The sequence below is a fragment of the Sarcophilus harrisii genome, chromosome 1 (genome assembly GCF_902635505.1).
Source record: "Sarcophilus harrisii chromosome 1, mSarHar1.11, whole genome shotgun sequence".
Lineage (NCBI taxonomy): Eukaryota > Metazoa > Chordata > Mammalia > Dasyuromorphia > Dasyuridae > Sarcophilus > Sarcophilus harrisii.
Window position 1 is genome coordinate 260,190,769 of NC_045426.1, and position 19,271 is coordinate 260,210,039.

At 39.0% G+C, this 19,271-nt stretch overlaps 1 protein-coding gene across 2 annotated transcripts in view; it reads left to right on the forward strand.

Annotated features, from left to right (window-relative positions):
• TTYH3 (tweety family member 3) overlaps nt 1-19,271 on the forward strand; it is a 177,651-nt gene that overhangs the window by 93,611 nt on the left and 64,769 nt on the right. For both annotated transcript variants that reach the window (XM_003761538.4, XM_031941168.1), the window contains exon 2: nt 10,552-10,721. In XM_003761538.4, coding sequence (XP_003761586.1) covers nt 10,552-10,721 — 170 coding nt within the window. The remainder of the gene's footprint in view (nt 1-10,551; nt 10,722-19,271) is intronic.

Consider the following 19,271-nt stretch of genomic DNA (forward strand, 5'->3'; position numbering starts at 1 on the left):
TGAAGACATTTTGAAGTTTGAGTTTCTTTCCAATTTACGGTATTATATATATATATATATATATATATATATATATATCCTATATATATTTAATTATTTGCATATTGAGTTCTCTATTAGAATGTGAGCTCCTTGAGGCAGGGTCTGCCTTAACTTTTTCTTTGTGGCCCCAACCTTCAGTATCGTGTCTGACATTCTCTTACTCATTGCCACAGTCTCCTTGGTTTCCTTCAAGTCTTAACTAAAGTCTTACTTTTAATAATCCTTTCCTACACCTCCTAAGGGCAGCTAGGTGGCACAGTGGATAAAGTGCTGGATATGGATTCAGGAAGAATCCTCTACATGAGTTCAAATCTGCCCTCAGACACTAGCTATGTAACCCTGGGCAACTCACTTAACTTTGTTTACCTCAGTTTATTCATCTATAAAGTGAACCGGAGAGAAAAATGGCAGACTACTCCCATATCTTTGATTTACCAAAGAGTGACTGAAGTGAATAAAGAGAAATGACTGAACAACAACAAATTAAATTTATCTTGAGAGTTTTTTATTTTTAATTCATGAAATAAAGCAAACATTTCTATAAACATAGTACAATAAAAACGATGATTTACATGAAACTGCAAATCTACTATGCACAACTTGCTATTCCTTTCAAATATACAACAAAATTATCATGTAAATTTTCTCCCCCCCTCACCCCAGAGATGGCTACCATAATATGTAAAATTATAATATACATACTTATGATTATCAGTTCTTTCTCTGGATGTAGATAGCATCTTTTTTCATATGTCCTTTATAGTTAATTTGGGTATTTATAATAGATAAAATAACTTGTTTGCTCAAAGTTGCTCATAAAACAATATTGCTGTTTCTGTGCACAGTATTCTTTTATTATGCCCAAAGGGCATAGGTGTTTTAATAACTCTTTGGGCATAATTTCAGATTGCTTTACAAAATGGTTGGATCATTTTACAATTCCACAGACAGTGAATTAATGTTCCATTTTTTCCATATCCTCTCCAACATTTGTCACTTTCCCCTTCTATCATTTTAGCCAATCTCGTAGGTGTGAAATGATATCTGAAGGTTGTTTTAATCTGCATTTCTCTAATCAATAATGAATTAGAGCATTTTTATGATTATAAATTGTTTTGGTTTCTTCATTGGAAAACTGCCTGTTCATGTCGTTTGACCATTTATCAAGTGGGGAATGATTTGTATTCTCATAGATTTGACAAAGTTTTAATTACTATTAATGAATTTCCTTCCATCTTATTTTTTCTGTTTTCTTTTTTATTCTCTCTTTTTATCCTATCTCTATTATGTTATCTTTTCCCCTTGCTCTCTTATACCTTATTTTACTCACTCCTTTAAAACTCCCTCCTTTATCTTCTCCTCCCATCTACCTAAGCAACTCACTTACTTCTGGTACCTCTTTTTTGTGACCCCAAAGGTCATCTCATTTAAACCGATCCCTTAATAGAAAAACCCTTTACAGCATCCAGTCTTGATTGAAGGTCTCTAGGGATGGAAATCTTGCTCCATCCTGCAGTAGTCTGTTCCACTTAATTTGGGGGGAAGTGAGGGGTGTGTGTGTGTGTGTGTGTGTGTGTGTGTGTGTTTTTCCCTTACATGAACTAGAATCTTCCAATTGACATCTTTCACCTGTCTTTCCAGTTGTGATGTGTGGGGCCAAGCAGAACAAAAATAACTCCATCAATCTGTTTTCTTTTTAACTAATAGGCTTTGATTCCAAAGAAAGAGGAAGGAACAGATCAGTGGGAAATGTCAAAGAGGGGAATGGTGGTGAAGGAGGCAGATGGGAGAATGAGTGGGAAGGGAGCAGGAGTGTGGTTTTACTTCCTCATACCTACTCAAGGATGTAGGACCTCATCTGATTCTGAATAGCTGGTGTTTGACCACTGAATTCAGCTGTTCCCCTATCTCTCCTTCCTCACCCCAGGGCCAGTTGTAAGGAAAATGGAAATGACTAATTGCAGGACAGTGACTGCTTTCCCATGAAGCTGGCAGAAGAACTGAGCCTTTGAAACAAGTCACGCCTCTTGCTGCTTTCCAGGGATTCCTAAAGGATCTGGCTTTCTAAAAGCAAAGGGTCCCTTGCTGTTGTGCTTTAAGCCATTCTCCCAGACCCAGCTGCTCTGCCTTCCGATGAGCAGCTGCTCATTGGCAGGAATTGGCTTTCCCCCCATGCCACATATGGGATGAACTATCGTTCCTGTCTGGGAATAGGGGAAAAGAAAGGCACTTTATGAGAGAAGAAGGCAGATAAAGACCCCAATGTGATCATGGGATGAGGAGAAGGACCTAAGAAGGTGAATATTGAGATGAGGAGGAAGAAGACTAATTGCAAAAGGGAGACTATTGGACACTTATTTGAAAGAGAAGAAGCATTATAAGGACCTGTTGAGGAAGGGTGATATAGTAAGTGTCCTGGATTTGTATTCAGAGCAACTGAGTTTAGGTCCCAGTCTTGCTATTTGTATGATCTTGGACAAGCACATAGTAGGCACTTAATAAATGTTTACTGAATTAATTGAACTTTATCCCTATGAATGAATGGATAAGTATTAAAATACCTACATTGTAAATATAATTATCATTAAGTATCTAAGTACTTATAATAAATAAGTGCCAGATTTATGCAAGGCATACTGTTAAGCATCAAGGATAGCCATTGGTGACTGAAAAGATCACTTTTCAGAATCCAAGGTTCCTGAGGTGGGAAAGGGGGATATAACACTGAGCCTTGGTTGGAAGTGGAGGAACAGAATTATTCTAGCACTACTCTGGATTTTAGTTTCCTCCTCCAAAAAATGAAAGAGGGAAAGAAACAGGCGGATCAATAAGAGAGTTGGTTTCTGAAGTCAAGAAGACTTGGTTTTAAGTTCCCACCTTGAACTAATGAGACCCAAGGCAAACCATATGTCCCAAGTAACTCTCTTATACCAATGAAATCAGTTTGGGTGAAAAAAAAAAAAGAGGAAGGGGTATGGATACAATCTGCCATTCTGTGATCTGTCTCCTCTGTCACTGATTCCCTTCTCTCTACTTCCCATTTGGGTTGGTAGTGTATATTCTATGTGGAATAGAAAGAGTATAGGACCTAAACATGGAATCAGGAGGTAGGACTCATTCCATTTACCACTAGCTTGCTACACGATTTCCTGGCAAGTCAGGTAATTTTTCTGGGTTTTAATTTTCTCACATGTCAAATGGCAGGACTAAGCCTACCATGTGGATCTCTGGGGATGTCATGACATTCTATTGAGGTCATGGATAGGAAATTTCTCAGAAAATACCCCTTGAAAGCACAAACTGATAGTTCTTATTCATTATAGCATTAATAATAAAAATTCTATTCTCATTGATAATTGATTGATTATTATGATTGATATTGATGATTGAATTATCTTCCATTGAAGTCTTACTCTGATGCTTGGCTGTGACATGGACTTGACTCTGTGTTCTGAAGGACTCTGTCACTGTGGCAGGGCTTCTTAAACCTTTTTTTGTGGCCTGATCCCCTTTGAGGTCTAGTAAAACTTATAGATACACCCCTTACCAGATTGTTTTTAAATACATAAAATAAAATATCCTGGATCACAAAGGAAATCAATTATGCTGAAATACAGTTATCAGATATTTTGAATATACAAATAGCTACCATTTACATAGTACTTTAATGTTTGTAAATCTCTTTAAAGATTCTGTATTCATTTTCACAACAACTCTGATAGTTCGATTATGTTTCAATCATGTCTAACTCTTTGTGGCCCTATTTGGGCCTTTTCTTGGCAAGGATATTGGAATGGTTTTTCATTTTCTTTTCCAGCTCATTTTACAGATAAGGGAACTGAGGCAAACAGGTCATTCAGCTAATAAGCTAATAAATAATAGCTCTTTGGTTTAGTTTATAATAGACATTTGTGAGACACCTACTCTGTACAAAGCTATATACTAGGTTAGGGGAAAAACAACCACCACCACAATAACAGCCCAATTACAGAGAGGCCCCTGCCCCTTACATTCTCTTTTGTGTATAATATGCCCTAAATAAATCAATAGAATAATTAACAGAGTCCTTTCCAGAGGGAGAAAATGTTATTACTTGGGGGGTTGGGAGGAGGTGTAATCATAAATGACCTGTTATTCCTTGAAGAAAGCTTGGAGGTCCTACTAGACAAGTGTGAGGTGAGGAGAGAATATACTCCACAAATGGGGGACATATCTTTCATGAATGCAGAAAAAGGAACATAGTCTACATAGAGCTGTGAGATGGTCTCTGTTCCTTTCTGTGGGTTTGCACTGCTGTGTCCTTTTGGTGCCCTTCAGGGGTCCATGGGAGCATTTTGAGAGCTGAATCCTGATTGACATATTTCAGTGACCCAGAGGCCCCTGGAGGGAAAAGGAAGGGGTGGGGGCAGTTTGCTTAATTTCCTGAGAACCCTGAAGCCTCAGAGAGTTAATGTTGTGGAATAAAATAACTGTCTGCTTGTATCAAGTTTGGTCCTTGTCCAAATCTCACCGTTTTATCTTAGCAAACTTCTAGAAAGTTGAACTTTCATTTTGGCTTTCCTTCTATTTGTTGGTCTTCAGTGGGATGAATAATTCTAGAGGAAGGAGGAAGAATTGTGTTTTTATTTGTTTACCTTGCAGAGATATAGAGGATCTCTAAAATCATGTGTAGAAGGTCCCTAACAAACTATTACTCCCTTAAAAATGTAGAATAGTGTCCATATTCTTTGACCTTGAGATCCCACTATTGAGTATATCAGAAAGAAAAAAAAGCTAGAAAGATAGATTTGCAGCAAAATAGTGATAGCAAAACTTTTCCTGGTAGCAAAGAACTGGAAAGTTCATGCCCTTCAATTGGGAAATGTCTAAAAAATTGTGGAACCTTAATGAAATGGAATTTTGGTATGCTATAAGAAATGATAAATATGAATAATTTAGAAAAGCTTGAGAAGAGTAATAAACTGGTGCAGAATAAAGTGACTAGAATAAAAAAAAACAACAATATGCTTAACGACTATAAAGTAAGTGGGGAAAAAAAAAACAAAAAATTTGTTGTTGGGTCATTCAGTTGTGTTTAATACTTCATATTCCTCATGACATAGCATACCAAGCCCTTCTATCCTATCTTTCAAAGTCTGTCCAAGTTCATGTTCATTAATTCCATGGCACTATCTATCCAGTTCATCTCTGCTTTCCCCTTTCCTTTTCACCTTCAATCTTTCCCAACATCAAAGTCTTTTCTAATGAGTCCTGTATTCTCATTATGTAAACAAAATAGTTAAGCTTTCAGCTTCACTTTTTGACCTTCCAGTGAGTAGTCTGAAATATTTTCTTTAAATATTGACTTATTTGGTCTCCTTGATGATTTTCTTTAAATATTAGATATATACCTTCTTTAAATCTTGGTTTTGTTTTTTTGGTGATGCATTTGGGGTTATATGACTTGCCCAGGGTCACACAACTAGTGAATATTAATTGAGGCTGAATTTAAACTCAGGTCCTCCTCACTCCAGGGCAGTGTTCTATCTACCCGTACCATCTATTACTCCTTCTTCTGATTTGACTGATTTGAGTCTTCCCTGACACCATACTTCAAAAATGTTGATTTGATGCCATTTAACTTACCTTATAGTGTAGCTTTCACAGCCATACATTATTAGTGGAAAAATAATAACTTTGACTATATGGATCTTTGTTGGAAAGGTGGTGTTTCTGCCTTTTTTTTTTTTTTTTTTTTTTTGGTATTTTTTAGATTTGTTATGGCTTTCCTTTCAAGAGGCAAGTGTCTTTTAATTTCATAGCAGCAGTTGCCATCTGCAGTGATCTTTGAGCCCAAGAATTATAACTTAGCTTGTCCCCAAAGAAGAGATCAGAAAATTAACCTTCCTTCGAGACAGGGGACTATATATGCATTAAACATAACATAGACTACCCAGCTTGGTTGGTTTGTTGGTTACTTTTGCTGAACTACTTTTTTCCTATTCCCTTCTTTTTTTCTTTTTTGTTGTAGGGCAAGGTTCACTGAATTGTAAGGGTGTGCTATATTTGAAAGTCAAAGTGATGTAAAAACAAAAACTATCACAATATTTTCTAAACAAAGGAAATAGAGGGTAGAAATGGCTCAACGAATTACGGTACCTTCATGACAGATTATTATTTTGCCGTAAGGTAAAAATGACTGTGAAGAATTTAAAGCACAGGAAGAGTTTTATGAATGGTTGCAAAGTGAATTGTGTGGGTGGAAATGAACTTGTCCCTGGAAGATGATTTTTCTTCTTCAAGAGTTACCATTTGAAACATCTTTTACTACTAACTATTCCCCCCTCCCCTCCCCCCCCCCCAAAAAGCAACCTTTCACAATTTTGTGGGTAGATAAGAATCTGGGAAGCAAAAGGCAGAGTGTAAGGTGAGTGTATGTGTCACAATTCAATTACTTGAGATCAGCCCTTGTCTGTAGTAATTTTGGGGAGTGATTGGCAGCACAAGTGAACAGAGGCTAATTCTGAACCAAAGAGATTTTGGAAGGAAAGGACACAGGGACTCAAAAAGATTCATTTACTAGTTGATGAAGAGATTTTCTCCTTAACTAAGAAACTACAGAATCTGGAAAGGGACTTCCTGCCCCTTATTCTCAGCCCCACTTTTCCCTTGCATTTTCTTCTAGCCACTATTTACAATCTCAGATACTTATTAGTGGTGTGATGCTGGCCAAATCATTTAACTTCTGTTTGCCTCAGTTTCTCCAACTGTAAAATGTAGCAATAAGCATACCAATAGTACCTAGTACAATATAGTATATATAACAGTCCCTTCTTTGCAAGGTTGTGAGGTTCAAATGAGAGAAAGCTTAGTATGGTGCCTGGCATAGAGTATGTGCTATAGAAATGTTTGTTCCCTTCTTTCTCGCATTCTTCAATTAGGCTTCTTCTTCTTCTTCTTTTTTTTTTTCCCTAATCTAAAGCCTGACTTAGAAAGATTCTTGTTCCCAGAAGTTAGGCCTTCTGCCTGCTTAGGGAATAACATGGTCCTGCCAGCATTGGGAAACTGGAGCCAACAGAGCTCCTTTGATCGACTGTAAAAGGTTGGTTTGCTTTGAGCCAAGACCTTGTTTGTGGCTGACTGATTATATGATGTTAATTATTTACAATGGTACTTTATAATTTTTTAGTGTCTTAGGTTGTCTTTTCTAACTTTAAGGTTGTTGAATTTCCTTCATTCATTTAAGAATGGGGAGGGGATGCCATGACATGCAAGTGAATTGGATTTGGGGCCAAAGCATCACAGGGTTAACTTGGTGAGCTTTGCCAGCGTTACTCTTTAATCTTCAGGATGTATTGTCTGAAGCATCCATTTAGCAGCTAGCATATAAAAAGTTCTTTCTCAGGTTGTAAGTCTCATAGAGCCAGATTCATTCATTATCTTATACCTCTTTGTATCTGAGCACCTAGCTCAATGCTTTGCACATGTACACTAAATGCAATAATCTCATGGTCCATCATATTAGTGATTTGGGAAGAACATTGACACCCTAGCACTTCTGGGGAGTGAGAAAGAAACCTACTGGTCTACCCTTCCAATATTCTCTGGGAGGAGAAAGACCCCAGGTAGCAAGGTTTGCGTTCCTCCTGTACTACAGAGTTGGAAGGGGATGTGCCTTCTCAGGAGAGTTGGCTACAATGGGAGGTTCCCCTTCCTGTGGAAGGGAGAAGTGATATCTGTAAGAAAGGCAATCTTGGAAACTCTGCTAGCAGTTTTGAGTTTCCCTGATAAGTCTTAGGTTGTTTTTCTCTGCTTGGCAGATTTTGAAGAGGACTGGTACAGGAGGGCTAAAGAATCAACAAGCATTTGTTAAGTATTATATGTGTCGGTACTCTGCTGCTATGTTCTTGTGCTTCTAAGAGAAGCAAAAATAGCCTGTGCCTTAGAGGAGCTTACAAGTTTCTAATGGGGTAGAAGATGACAAAAAAGAGGAATATACTGGATTCATACTAAGTAGGTGAAATGCAGCCCTATGTATTGAGCAAGACCCTAACAGTTGAGAGGGAAAAAAAGACCTAATGCTTCTAGAAGATATTGTTGGAGCTGAGTTTTGAAGGAAGCCTGGGATCTTAAAAGACCAACCAGGTAGGGGTAATGGGGAAAGTCAGTGAAAAGACATGGAAATGGAAGATGGAAATGTCTCAAACAAGGAACAACAAATAGTTCTATATGTGGCTAGATTATAAAGTAATTGGGGGATAGATGGGAAGTGCAAAATGTGAGCCCAGAAAGATAGTAAAGGTTCAGGTTGTAAAGCACTTGTGTAAATCATATCCTGGTGGTAATGTGCTATCGGAATTTATTGAGTAGGGAATGAGATATGGTTAGACTTATGCCTTAGGAAAAATTTTTTGGCAATTGTATGAAAACAGTTAACCCTGGAATGGGAGCCAGTGGAAAAGCTGAATCTTTCCCAAGCATTTACTATAAGACAGTCTAACAATGGGCTTTCACAAGCTCTGTGGGAGTGTCCTACTTCTCAGCTTGGGTGATTCATTGTTATTTCTTTGTGGTTAGGAGGGTAGGTAGCGGTGAGATCACTATCATTATCTGGATGTCAGATTCCCTCTTAGCTTAGAGGGACTGGGGGTTGGGAAGGATGAGTGATGAGTTTTGGAGAAACAAGGGATGTTCTGATGGGAATTACCTTTCATTTCTCTTACCTTTGGAAGGATGGATAGAGACCTGGCAAGTCATCTCCCTCTGAGCTAGTGTGATCCTTGCTAAAGTGTGCAGGCAAATGCTTTGTCTTGTAAACTTCATCAGCAATAGGAAATCTTACTAAGGTGCTATTATGTGTGATCTTGTGCTGGATGCCACTCAGAAAGAATTTGTACGACCCTCAAAAGCATAGCTCCAGTATTCACTTGGAAACAAAAAAGGGGATTCCCAAGGAAGTGAGGTAGAGAGGAGACAACCTAGAAAAAAGGTTGGTAATAGACTACAAGTTCCTAGAAGGCAGGAACTGGGTCACCTGTTCTGTACCCACACAGATACACCATTATGCCAAAGAACCTTGATTTCTTTGGTATGGATTTTTCCTGTCCATCCATACAAATCACTTCTCCACACCCTGTGGCCAGTCTTTTGAGAGTGACTTTCTCTGTATTCAGCTTTTCCGCAGATGACACACAATCTGTTACTAAGCCCATACATGAACCAAGTTCCAATCTGGAAAGACCTGTTAGAGTTTGTGCCCTACTGGCTATAGCTTTTGGGAACCCAGTGAATGTTCTCATGCCATGATATGGCACTGCAACAGGCCAGTTGCAAATTTGTGTGAAATAAATGAACACTAAGCACATAGTGAGAGGATCAGGGTGTTAAGAGATTAGGGAGAGAGGTAATATGAAGGCAGGCAATCAGTTAGTGGTCCACCGAATACTCACTCACTCTCTCTTTCTCTCTCTCTCTTTCTCTCTCTGTCTTTCTCTTTCTGTCTCTCTCTCTGTGTCGTTGTCTCTGTTTCTGTCCCTTTTCTCTCTTCTCCTCTGTCTTCCTCTCTCTATTTCTCTTCCTCTCCCCATTTCTCAATCCTTCTTCCACTTTGTCTATTTCTATCTCTCTTTTCTGTATGTCTTCCCTTCCTCTTCTCCTCACCTTCCTTTCTTTTTTCTCTCTTCTTTTCCTTCCTTAATCCCTCCTTCACCTATTTCCCCTTCCTCACTCCCACCCCCATCTTCCAGTACCTTTGGCCTGCCAGTGGTACTGACATCACTGAAAAAACTGTCAAAGAAGGTGGGAAAACAATATGGCAAGCTTTCAGGAAGCTAGTTTTATTTATATCATATCAGTTCTCTGTAGAACTTTTCCCCCAGACACTTACAGTTCAGTTGGAGGGAGGCAGGGCTATCTGGAAATAAGAAGGAGGGGTTTGTTTGCAGATGGCCTAGAGTTGGATTAATTAACGATTCTGGAGCACTTTGCACATAGGCAGAGCTGCCTGTGTGTTCAATATTAATTATTGGTTTGCTCTTGGCATCTTTCTTTGAAAGAAATAGGCCAGTGGGCCAGGCTGTTTATATCTAAATCACTATGTCATCAGCTTTGTGCCAACCTGTTCTCCTTCCCTTCTTCCTATCATATTCTTTCTTCTTAGCTCTTACCTCCATTTCTGAGTTCTTTAATGGCTTGGGGGTGAGGAGGATATTATCTTCCAGTATGTCCCTTTCCCTAAGAATACATGGTATAATATTTAGGAACTACATGGTATAATGTTATTAAGCACCTGCTATGTTCCAAGCTTTGTCCTTGGAACATAGTAGGTGCTTAATAGATTTTTCTTGACTAACAAATGCAGTACTGGGTTTGGAGTCAGGAGGACCTGAGTTCCAATTCTGTATAACATACTTACCATGGACAAATCACTTAATCCCTCCTAAGTCCCCTTGTCCTCATTTGTGAAATCCAGAGGTTGACCTTGATGGCCGGTGATTTTCTAACAGATCTCCCACCTCTCTCTCTTCGTAGGCCCTGTTGCTGCTGGGTAGTGTAGCCCTATCTTGCCTGGCTCTGGACCTCCTCTTCCTCCTCTTCTACTCCTTCTGGCTGTGTTGTCGCCATCGGAAAAGTGAGGAACATCTCGATGCTGACTGTTGCTGTACAGCCTGGTGTGTCATTATCGCTACCCTGGTCTGCAGGTGAGCTCTTGTCTTGGCCCTCCCTCCTTTCTCCGTCTCCGCCCTCCTCTCATTTGACATGTACAAATCACCTCCTCTGTGCCAGGTGCAGGGCTTGGCTCTGTGGGAGTTACAAAGATAGATCTCTGGCTTTTGAACTCAAGATTTTAGGCCTGGGGAGTGGTAATGCTGATGGGTTGGATGGGGCATGGTGTGCGGAGGTTCTCATAGAGTAGCCTCCTTATTTTATTTTTTTTTCCTGGAGATTTGCTAAAACAGGGAACACATTCGTTTTGACTCTCAAGCTGCAACAGGTGTCAGATTATGCCTTGGATGCTTATTATCTGTTTAACCCTAGACAATCACTTTAGCTATTTGGCCCTCAGTTTCCTGATCTGTGTGGGTTGGAGGAGACGGCTTGTGAAAGCTAAACCAAATATTCCTGTAATGCATGAATAATCCCCTTCGTATACTTTGTAATCTGGAGATACTGGCTTCCTTACATTCTGTAGCTAACCAGTGCCTTCAACTCTCTCCCTCCTCATCTCTTCTCCTGACTCTCCTAGATCTTCCCCTCTGATATTACCCCTAATTTATCCTGCTTGTATCTTGTTCATACGTAGTTGTTTGCTTATTCGTACTCATTAGTCTGTGATCTCTTGGAGAACAGGAACTACTTTTTCCCTTTCTTTATATCTCTAACTCTTAGCATAGTGTCTGGCACATAGCAGGTGCTTAAGAAATTATTGTTGACTTGATATATTAGTTCCTAAACTCATGTCTAGACCCAAATTAGGATCACTGGAGGTGCTCAGAAGGACCCAATAGTACCAAAGAGCACATCTATCTACTTATGCTATCTGTATATGGGTGGAACCCAATTAATCAACAAGTATTTATTAAGTGGGCAGCTAGATGGTGTAGTGAATACTGCTGGGCCTGAAGTCAGGAATATTCATTCATTTTCCTGAGTTCAAATCTGGCTTTGACACTTACTAGCTGTGTGACCTTGGGAAAATCACTTAATCCTAATTGCTTTCCAAAAACAGAAAAAAGGAAAGAAAAAAGAAATTAATTGACTCCCTGGAAGGCAGGATTTGTGGGCCCCTGTGATAAAGAATTTCCAGTTTTATTGTCCAGTAGATACTCAGGTGACTTATTTTTAATTTATTAATATTCCTTTCACCTAGGAGAAACTGCCATTCAGAGAATGGTAACTAGTGTTGGTCCTTTCTGTTTTTGCAGAACTAGAGAGTTCAGCTTTAAGCTCCTGCATCATGAGAAACTTGGGGTTAGACTTAAAGCAAGCTTGTCTGATGGCTTTTAAGCTTTAGCATGGATGATTGAGTTTTCTTTTCCTGAAAACCTCAGAAAAGTCAGGGTAGAATCTTAGCAATCTAGGTATTTGGCTCTGCTTGGAGTGTGGGCATAGGGATGGACTAAATGGCTCCTCCCAACATCTCCAGCTCAGAGAGCATCTTATCATCTATTTACTCAGCATAGACTAAACTGTGTCTTGTTATTGGTATAAGAATGATATTTTGTTGTTCTAAAGGCAAGTGACTCTATGGATCAATATATGTGTGTTGGGGGGAGGGTTGAGAGGGAAGAACTATTCCCCCACTCATTAGTCTTGCAGGTACATTCCCCATCTGGGTGCTAGCTTCCTTTAGGACTATTTTTAACCAGGGGGCCATATTCTTCCAAGGAATCTGTGGATAGATTTCAGGGGTGACTGTGAAGTTGATTGAGAAAAAAGAGGAGGCTAAGAAGGAATAGGTCCCTTCCCAGATTCATTGCCTGCAACGTGACTGTGGATAGGTTACCCTGGATTTTGAGGAGTGCTCATTAGGGACAAAGCCAGGCTGCTCTGCTTGAGGTTAGCTCTGATCATTTGGGTATTTTCGGTCCTCCTTTGCAAAACGCACTGTCAAAGGCAACAGGGAGCCCCCTGTCCCCCCATCCCTTTGCAGGAACAGTTGCTGAGACACCAAGCGAATCCGTAGCACGGAGGTGCAGCAAAATCCAGAGATGGATCAGCCTCTGGAGGCCCAGGATCCCTGATTTTGGGGGGTGGGGGTGGGAGTGGCAGCCTCTCTGACCTAGCCTGCACTTCTAGGATGCCCTACCTGGTATTACCATGGCTAAGGTTAGAGAAGGCAGGGTTGCAGGAAGAGAGAATTCCCACACTCTCCATCCTTGCCAGAACTGGAGGGTTTTCCTCTAGCTAGTTAGCATCAGCTGCCACAAGAGCTAATCCTGATCCTTTGCAGGTGCCATAGTTCCTCACCCTTTCTTCCAGTAGGCCTCCCCACTTCTATTTTTAGCCTGATGGTTGGTGGTAGCAATGTCTTGGAGACTGCTGCTGTTGCTACCCTGCCTGCAGACTCCTGAAGCTATTGTTAACATGGAATGAGTGTCCTAGGGAGACCCCAACCTAGAGGAGGCAGGGGTACTGCTTGCTGGGCCTGGCAAGAGAATGGTCCAGGATTCAGGGATAGGTAAGACATGAGGGGAGTGTTTCAGAACCATGCAGGTGAAAGCGATAATTGATTCCTTCCTCTGCACCATCATCATTCTTGCTTGCCACTGGGAATATATGCTACTAGTGTCAAACTCAAATAGTAGTTGTGGCCACTAATCCAGATATGGGGTAACTAGATGGTGCAGTAGATAAAGTACCAGATCTGGAGTCAGGAAGATTCTTTTTCCTGAGTTCAAATCTAATCTCAGACCCTTATTAGCTCTGTGATCCTGGGAAAGAGTCTTAATTCTGTTTGCCTCAGTTTTCTCATCAGTAAAATGAGCTGGGAAAGAAAATGGCAAATCAATTTAGAATTTTTGCCAAAAAAATAAAACCCAATGGGGTCATGAAGAGTTGGACACAACTGAAATGACTCAGTGGCTACAAAAATCCCCACAAACTGCACATTGAGTTTCAAAATGTAACATTACATTATATATGTTTTATTGTATTTGTGTTTGCTTTGTTAAACATTTCCCAATTGCATTTTAATCTAGCCTCAGGGTATTAGACATTTCCAGTGTACACAAAAGGTAAAATGAGGAGCCAATTCCCCTTTACTCTACCTTTATTAATTCCTCATCAGCCTTTGCGGTCCTCGTCCCTACCTTTAACTTGTTTTGTCATAATAGAGTCAAAGATCTGTTTAGCTCAAGAGGCACTCAAAAGTGAAATGACCTAGCAACCTACATGAATGATGAACATGATAGGGACCGGACTTGTGATTTCACAGATTTAGGGAAACTCCCAGGTGAGAAAACTCCTTCAACTGATGCCGGTCAGCACCTCCTTTGCAACTTTATTTTCTTTTAGGTTTTAGGTTTCCTAGAGCACTAAAAAGGTTAAATAACTTTCCCAGTATTTTCCAGAGAGAGAATTTGAATCCAGATTTTCTTGGCATCTATGCCAGCTTTCATTTACTGCACTGTACTGCCTCTCCTGATAGTGAGTCCCATTTATATGATGTTCTTTGGATTTTCAAATACTTTCCCTAAACCAGCCCTATGAGGTTAAGTAGTGAATTAGAGATGGGGAAAGTGAATCTCAGAAAGTTTGTGACTTGCCTGTGGTTACACAGTTAATAACAAGGGACAGATCGGGGACTTCAAGTCAAAGCTTTAAATCTGGAAGGAGTACTCCGTAGATTCTTTTGTCCTATTCTCCTAATGGGTTTGTCTCCAAATACTGTTCTCACTGCCCCTCCCCCTAACCCCTGTTTTTATCTCTGTCTTGACATTGCTACCCCTCAGCACAGTTTCTTCCTCTCTCTGATAATGGCCTCCAGTGGTTCTCCTCTTCAGGAGTCCTCAGAGGCCCATTATTGCTGCTAAGTGCTTCCACAGTAAGCATTAGGATCTATTTGATCTGCTCTGGTGGAGATGGACGGCACCTCAGGGTCCATTTCTTTGCCCCTGCCTGGCTCATTCATGGCAAACTTCCCTTTGTGTCAGTAGGAGGGTTGGTTCCCTAGTCTGCCACTGGAGCCTCAGGGGGAGCCCACCAGGAGTTTTCTGGGAACCTCCTCCTTTCCTCCCTCCTTGTTCTTGCTTTCTTAGTCTTCCTCCATATAGAACTAAGTTCATCCGAGTAGAACTGGAGGCTTGTTGCCCCTAAAACTAAGCCCCTCTTCCAAAGGCTTTTGATTTTGTAAAATAAGGAAATCTAGGTGTAGAAAAGATTTGAATCATTATTAAGTCTTATTTAAGTCTGTTATTTAAAATGAAGAAACTAAGGGATAGTAAGAGTTATGTGCTATATCCAAAGTATTACAAAGGTGTCACAACACAAAGTCTTAAAAAAAATTAAAAGCTGAAAACTATTTTTACATGTATTTGGAAAAATAAAATACTATTTTTAAAAAGTTGTCACAAAAGTCTTAAATGACAGAGACTGGAGTCGAACTCACATTTTGTTACTCCAAATTTAGTGGATTTCCCACTATGCTATGCTACTTTACTTGCCAGCCCCTTAATTTGGTCATAATCTCTTTCCTATCTCTGATGATGTCAGTCTTCATCTGTGATACATAGTATAGTGTAGTAGATGAAAGCTGGCGTAGATTCCAGGAAAACTTGGGTTTAAATACCACCTCTGGAAAATACTGGGAAAGTCATTTAACCTTTTAGTGCTCTAGGAAACAATAACAAAATGTTAGGATTAACAAAGTATCTCTGTCACTTTGCTTATTTCAATCCCTGTCTCTGTTGTTCTGTCTCGCTTATTTATTAATATCTTGGTCATCTTCATGAGTCATGAAATAATTTGACAAAGAGATTTTTGTGCCTAGGAATGGGGTTAATTCAGACAAGGTTCTGAATCTAGAGTCTGTGATCATTTTTATTTATATCTATATACTCCAGAGCCATCCCAATCATTCCTGATTGATACCTGGACCCTAGACCCAGATGGTTCTGAAGGAGAAAATGAGGGAGGTAACCTTTAACAGCCTTCTCTCACTTAAATCCAATTTAGTTGCACGTTATGGCATCACCTCCCTTATGTCATAGTCATCTTCGAGAAAGAAGAACAAGCAATAATATGTATGTGTCTCTGTGTTTATCATATATATACACATATAGAACTGCATTTCAATATACTTTTTTCCTTTGTAATCTTATGTCTTTTATGCATTTAAAAATAATCTCCTGAGGAATCACAAACTGTCAAAGGGCTCTAAGACACAAAAGAAATCTATAGTCTTCTACCATTAAATTTGGCTCTCTACTGGGCCTTGAGAGAGGCACTGGGACTATAGTGGAGAGGGCATTGGATGGGAGTCAGACCTGCTTTCCAGTTTCAGCTCTGCTCCTTTCTATCCCTTTTATCCAAGACAACATACAACATCTCTTAACTTCCATTTCATCTATAAAATGAGAGAAACTGGACTGAATGATCTCTAAGGTTTCTTCCAGTAAGAAGAACATTTATTTGTGATTCTGAGTTGGGATTTGTTAAGGTGGAGCAGGGCATGATGGAGAAAAAATTTAGTTATATAATAATTAAAAGTCAGTTCCACACCTCAAAGAGTTTACAATCTGGTTGAGGGAGTTAAAGTATACATATACCCATGAAACAATTTTTTAAAGTAATTTTTTTTTTTTTAATGAACAAAAAAAAAAATCTGTTTTTTCCCTCCTCCTTTCTCTCTCCCCTTTGGAAAAACAAGTCCCCTCTTTTAAAACAGTTATGGATAGACAAAAAACAAATTCTTACATTAATTGTGTCCCAAAAATAGGTCACTCTGCACCTGATATCCATCACTTCTTTGTCAGGATGTGCCTAGAATGCTTTGTCATTAGGTATCTGAAATAAACCTATAAAATATTAGAAAATCATAATAATATTGCAGCTTAGATGGCACAGTCGATAGAGCATTGGCCCTAGAGTCAGGAGGACCTAAGTTCAATCTAGCCTCAGACAATTAACACTTATTAGTTATGTGACCCTGGACAAATCACTTAACCCCAGTTGTCAAGCAAAACCCCCCTCAAAACAGTGCCCTCTGATTGTTGGTGGAGTTGTGAACTGATCCAGCTATTCTGGAGAACAATATGGAGCTATGCCCAAATGAAAATAAACTGTGCATATTCTTTGATTCAACCATACCACTATACTAGGTCTGTATGCCAAAGAGATAATAAAAAAGGGGAAAGGACTTACAAGTACAAAAATATTTATACCACTTCTTTTTGTTGTGGAAAAGAATTGGAAGTTGGGGGGGATGTCCATCGATTGGAGAATAACTGAACAAATAATAGTATAATATACTATTGTGTTATAAGAAATGGCAAGCAAGATTCTTTCAGAAAAATCTGGAAAGACTTATATGAACTGATGAGAAGTGAAGTAAACAGAACCAGGAGAACAGTGTACACAGGAACAGTAACATTGTGTTAGCATAAACTATGATTCCCTTGGTTCTCAGCAATGCAATGATCCAAGACAATTCCAAAAGACTCATGATAGAAAAGACTCTTTACATCTAGAGAAAGAACTGATAGAGTCTTAGTGCATATAGAAGCATATTATTTTTACCTTCTTGATTTTTGTTTTGGCCTGTTTCTTCTTTCACAATATGACTAATATGAAAATATGTTTTACATGATTGAACATATGTAACCTTTATCAAATTGCTTATCATCTTAGGGAGGAAGGAGATGAAAGATGGAGGGAAAACATTTGAAGCTCAAAATCTTAGTGAAAAATGAATGTTTAAAATTGTCTTTACATGCAATTAGAGAAAACAAAATGCTATTAAAAACAAAAGTAAAAAACAAACAACACACAAACAAAAATGCCCTCTGCCTAGTGACAGAGACGTACAGTTCATAGACCATTTTAGCTAACTTTGGAGAGATTCATAGCCAGGTGGGTCACAGTGATACAGTTTTCAAGTATAGGAACGCACATTGCCTCTCTACTAAGGCAGAATAATAATGCCTGCAAGTCCCTCCAAATATACACTTTGAGTAATTGATTACCCGCACTGATTAATTCAGCTCCTGAAGTATCAAAACAACATTTTGACAAATAATAGATGGCCTAAGTATCATTGAAATCCTTAATAATAGAGAAATCACATATTACTAGAGTCAAGGAGGGCTTCTTGGAGGTAGTTACATTTTGAGTTGTCCCCTCAGATTATTCTTAGTCCAGGATAGTTGTACCAATAATTGACCTCAGGGCTATAATCACTGGCTGAAAAGGGGAACAAGCTAGAAATATTTTCTTACTTCAGCCTTCCACCCCTTCCAGTATCATTGACATTGGGCAAAACCTTATTTGCCTCAAGCCAATCAGAATTCTAGCATAAAGGGATTATACTGTATGTGTAGTAAGTGGACATCAAAGATGATTGAAATCTTGATATGAGATTGTGGCCTAGGACAGCTGCATATTACACTTAAAATCCAGAGAACTAGAGGCAGCTGCCCCTGTGGAGAATCTCACTCATTCTGTGTCTTCTTTAAGTTGCCTTTCCTTTGATCCATGGAAAGAAACATAGATATGTAAATAATTTTGTTCAATGGCATCATTTTACAGATAAAGAAAATTAACTGTAATTAGGGGAAATGATCAGCTCAGGATCACATAGTCAATGACAGAGTTAGGGCTAGAGTACAGAGCTCTTGATTAAGGGTTCTAATGAGTTCTAAACAAAGTGCTTCCAGGAATCAGAGGAAGGATCACTGATTTGGTGTCATAGACAGGAATGACAGAAGACTTTATGACAAAGACATTTGAATGAATCCAAATCATTTCAACAGGGTTTTGTTTGGAAAATGGTGAGTTTGAATGGCTTGGTTGACATATTATACACCTGAAGTAGAAGTAATATGAGGCAGGATTTAAGGGTAAGTTGGAACCAGATCATGAAAGATTTTGAATGGAAGGTTAAAGAATTTGGACATTATTCAATAGACAATGGAAAGTCTTTGCCTTTTCTTATCTTTAATGCTTCTTCCTTATATACCCAATAGATTATTAAATAAGTTAGGTAGTGCCATGATCAGGGAGTAGGGCCTGGAGCCAGGGAAACCCAAATTCAAATCCTACCTTGCTGGCTCTATGATCTGGGTAAGTCATTTAAGCTTTGTCTTCCTCATCTCCATATCTCTGAAATGGGGATAATACCAGTACCTGCCTCTGAGGACTGAGGCTTATCACAGTACCTAATTGGTACTTCATAATACTTATTTGTTAAAAATTAAGTATTTGTAAAGGACTTTTCAAACCTTAAAGCACTTTATAAATGCTAGGTAGTATTATTATGATTGTTACTATTATTATTATTGCGAGTTTTATAGCATGCCCCCAACAATTCTGTTTGGGAATATAGAGATAGGATGCAAAAAATGTAAAGGATGATGGTGGACTTAGTTCCCCAAATTCTAATTTAACAATTAGGAGGTTATTTTCTTTGAACTCCAAAAAAAATGAATTTAGAACAATATAAAAGAAAAGATGTCATTTTATATAATGGAGAATAAACTTATATAACCTTTAACTCTGAGGTAAAATATTTTGGAGAATATATGGAGAATAGT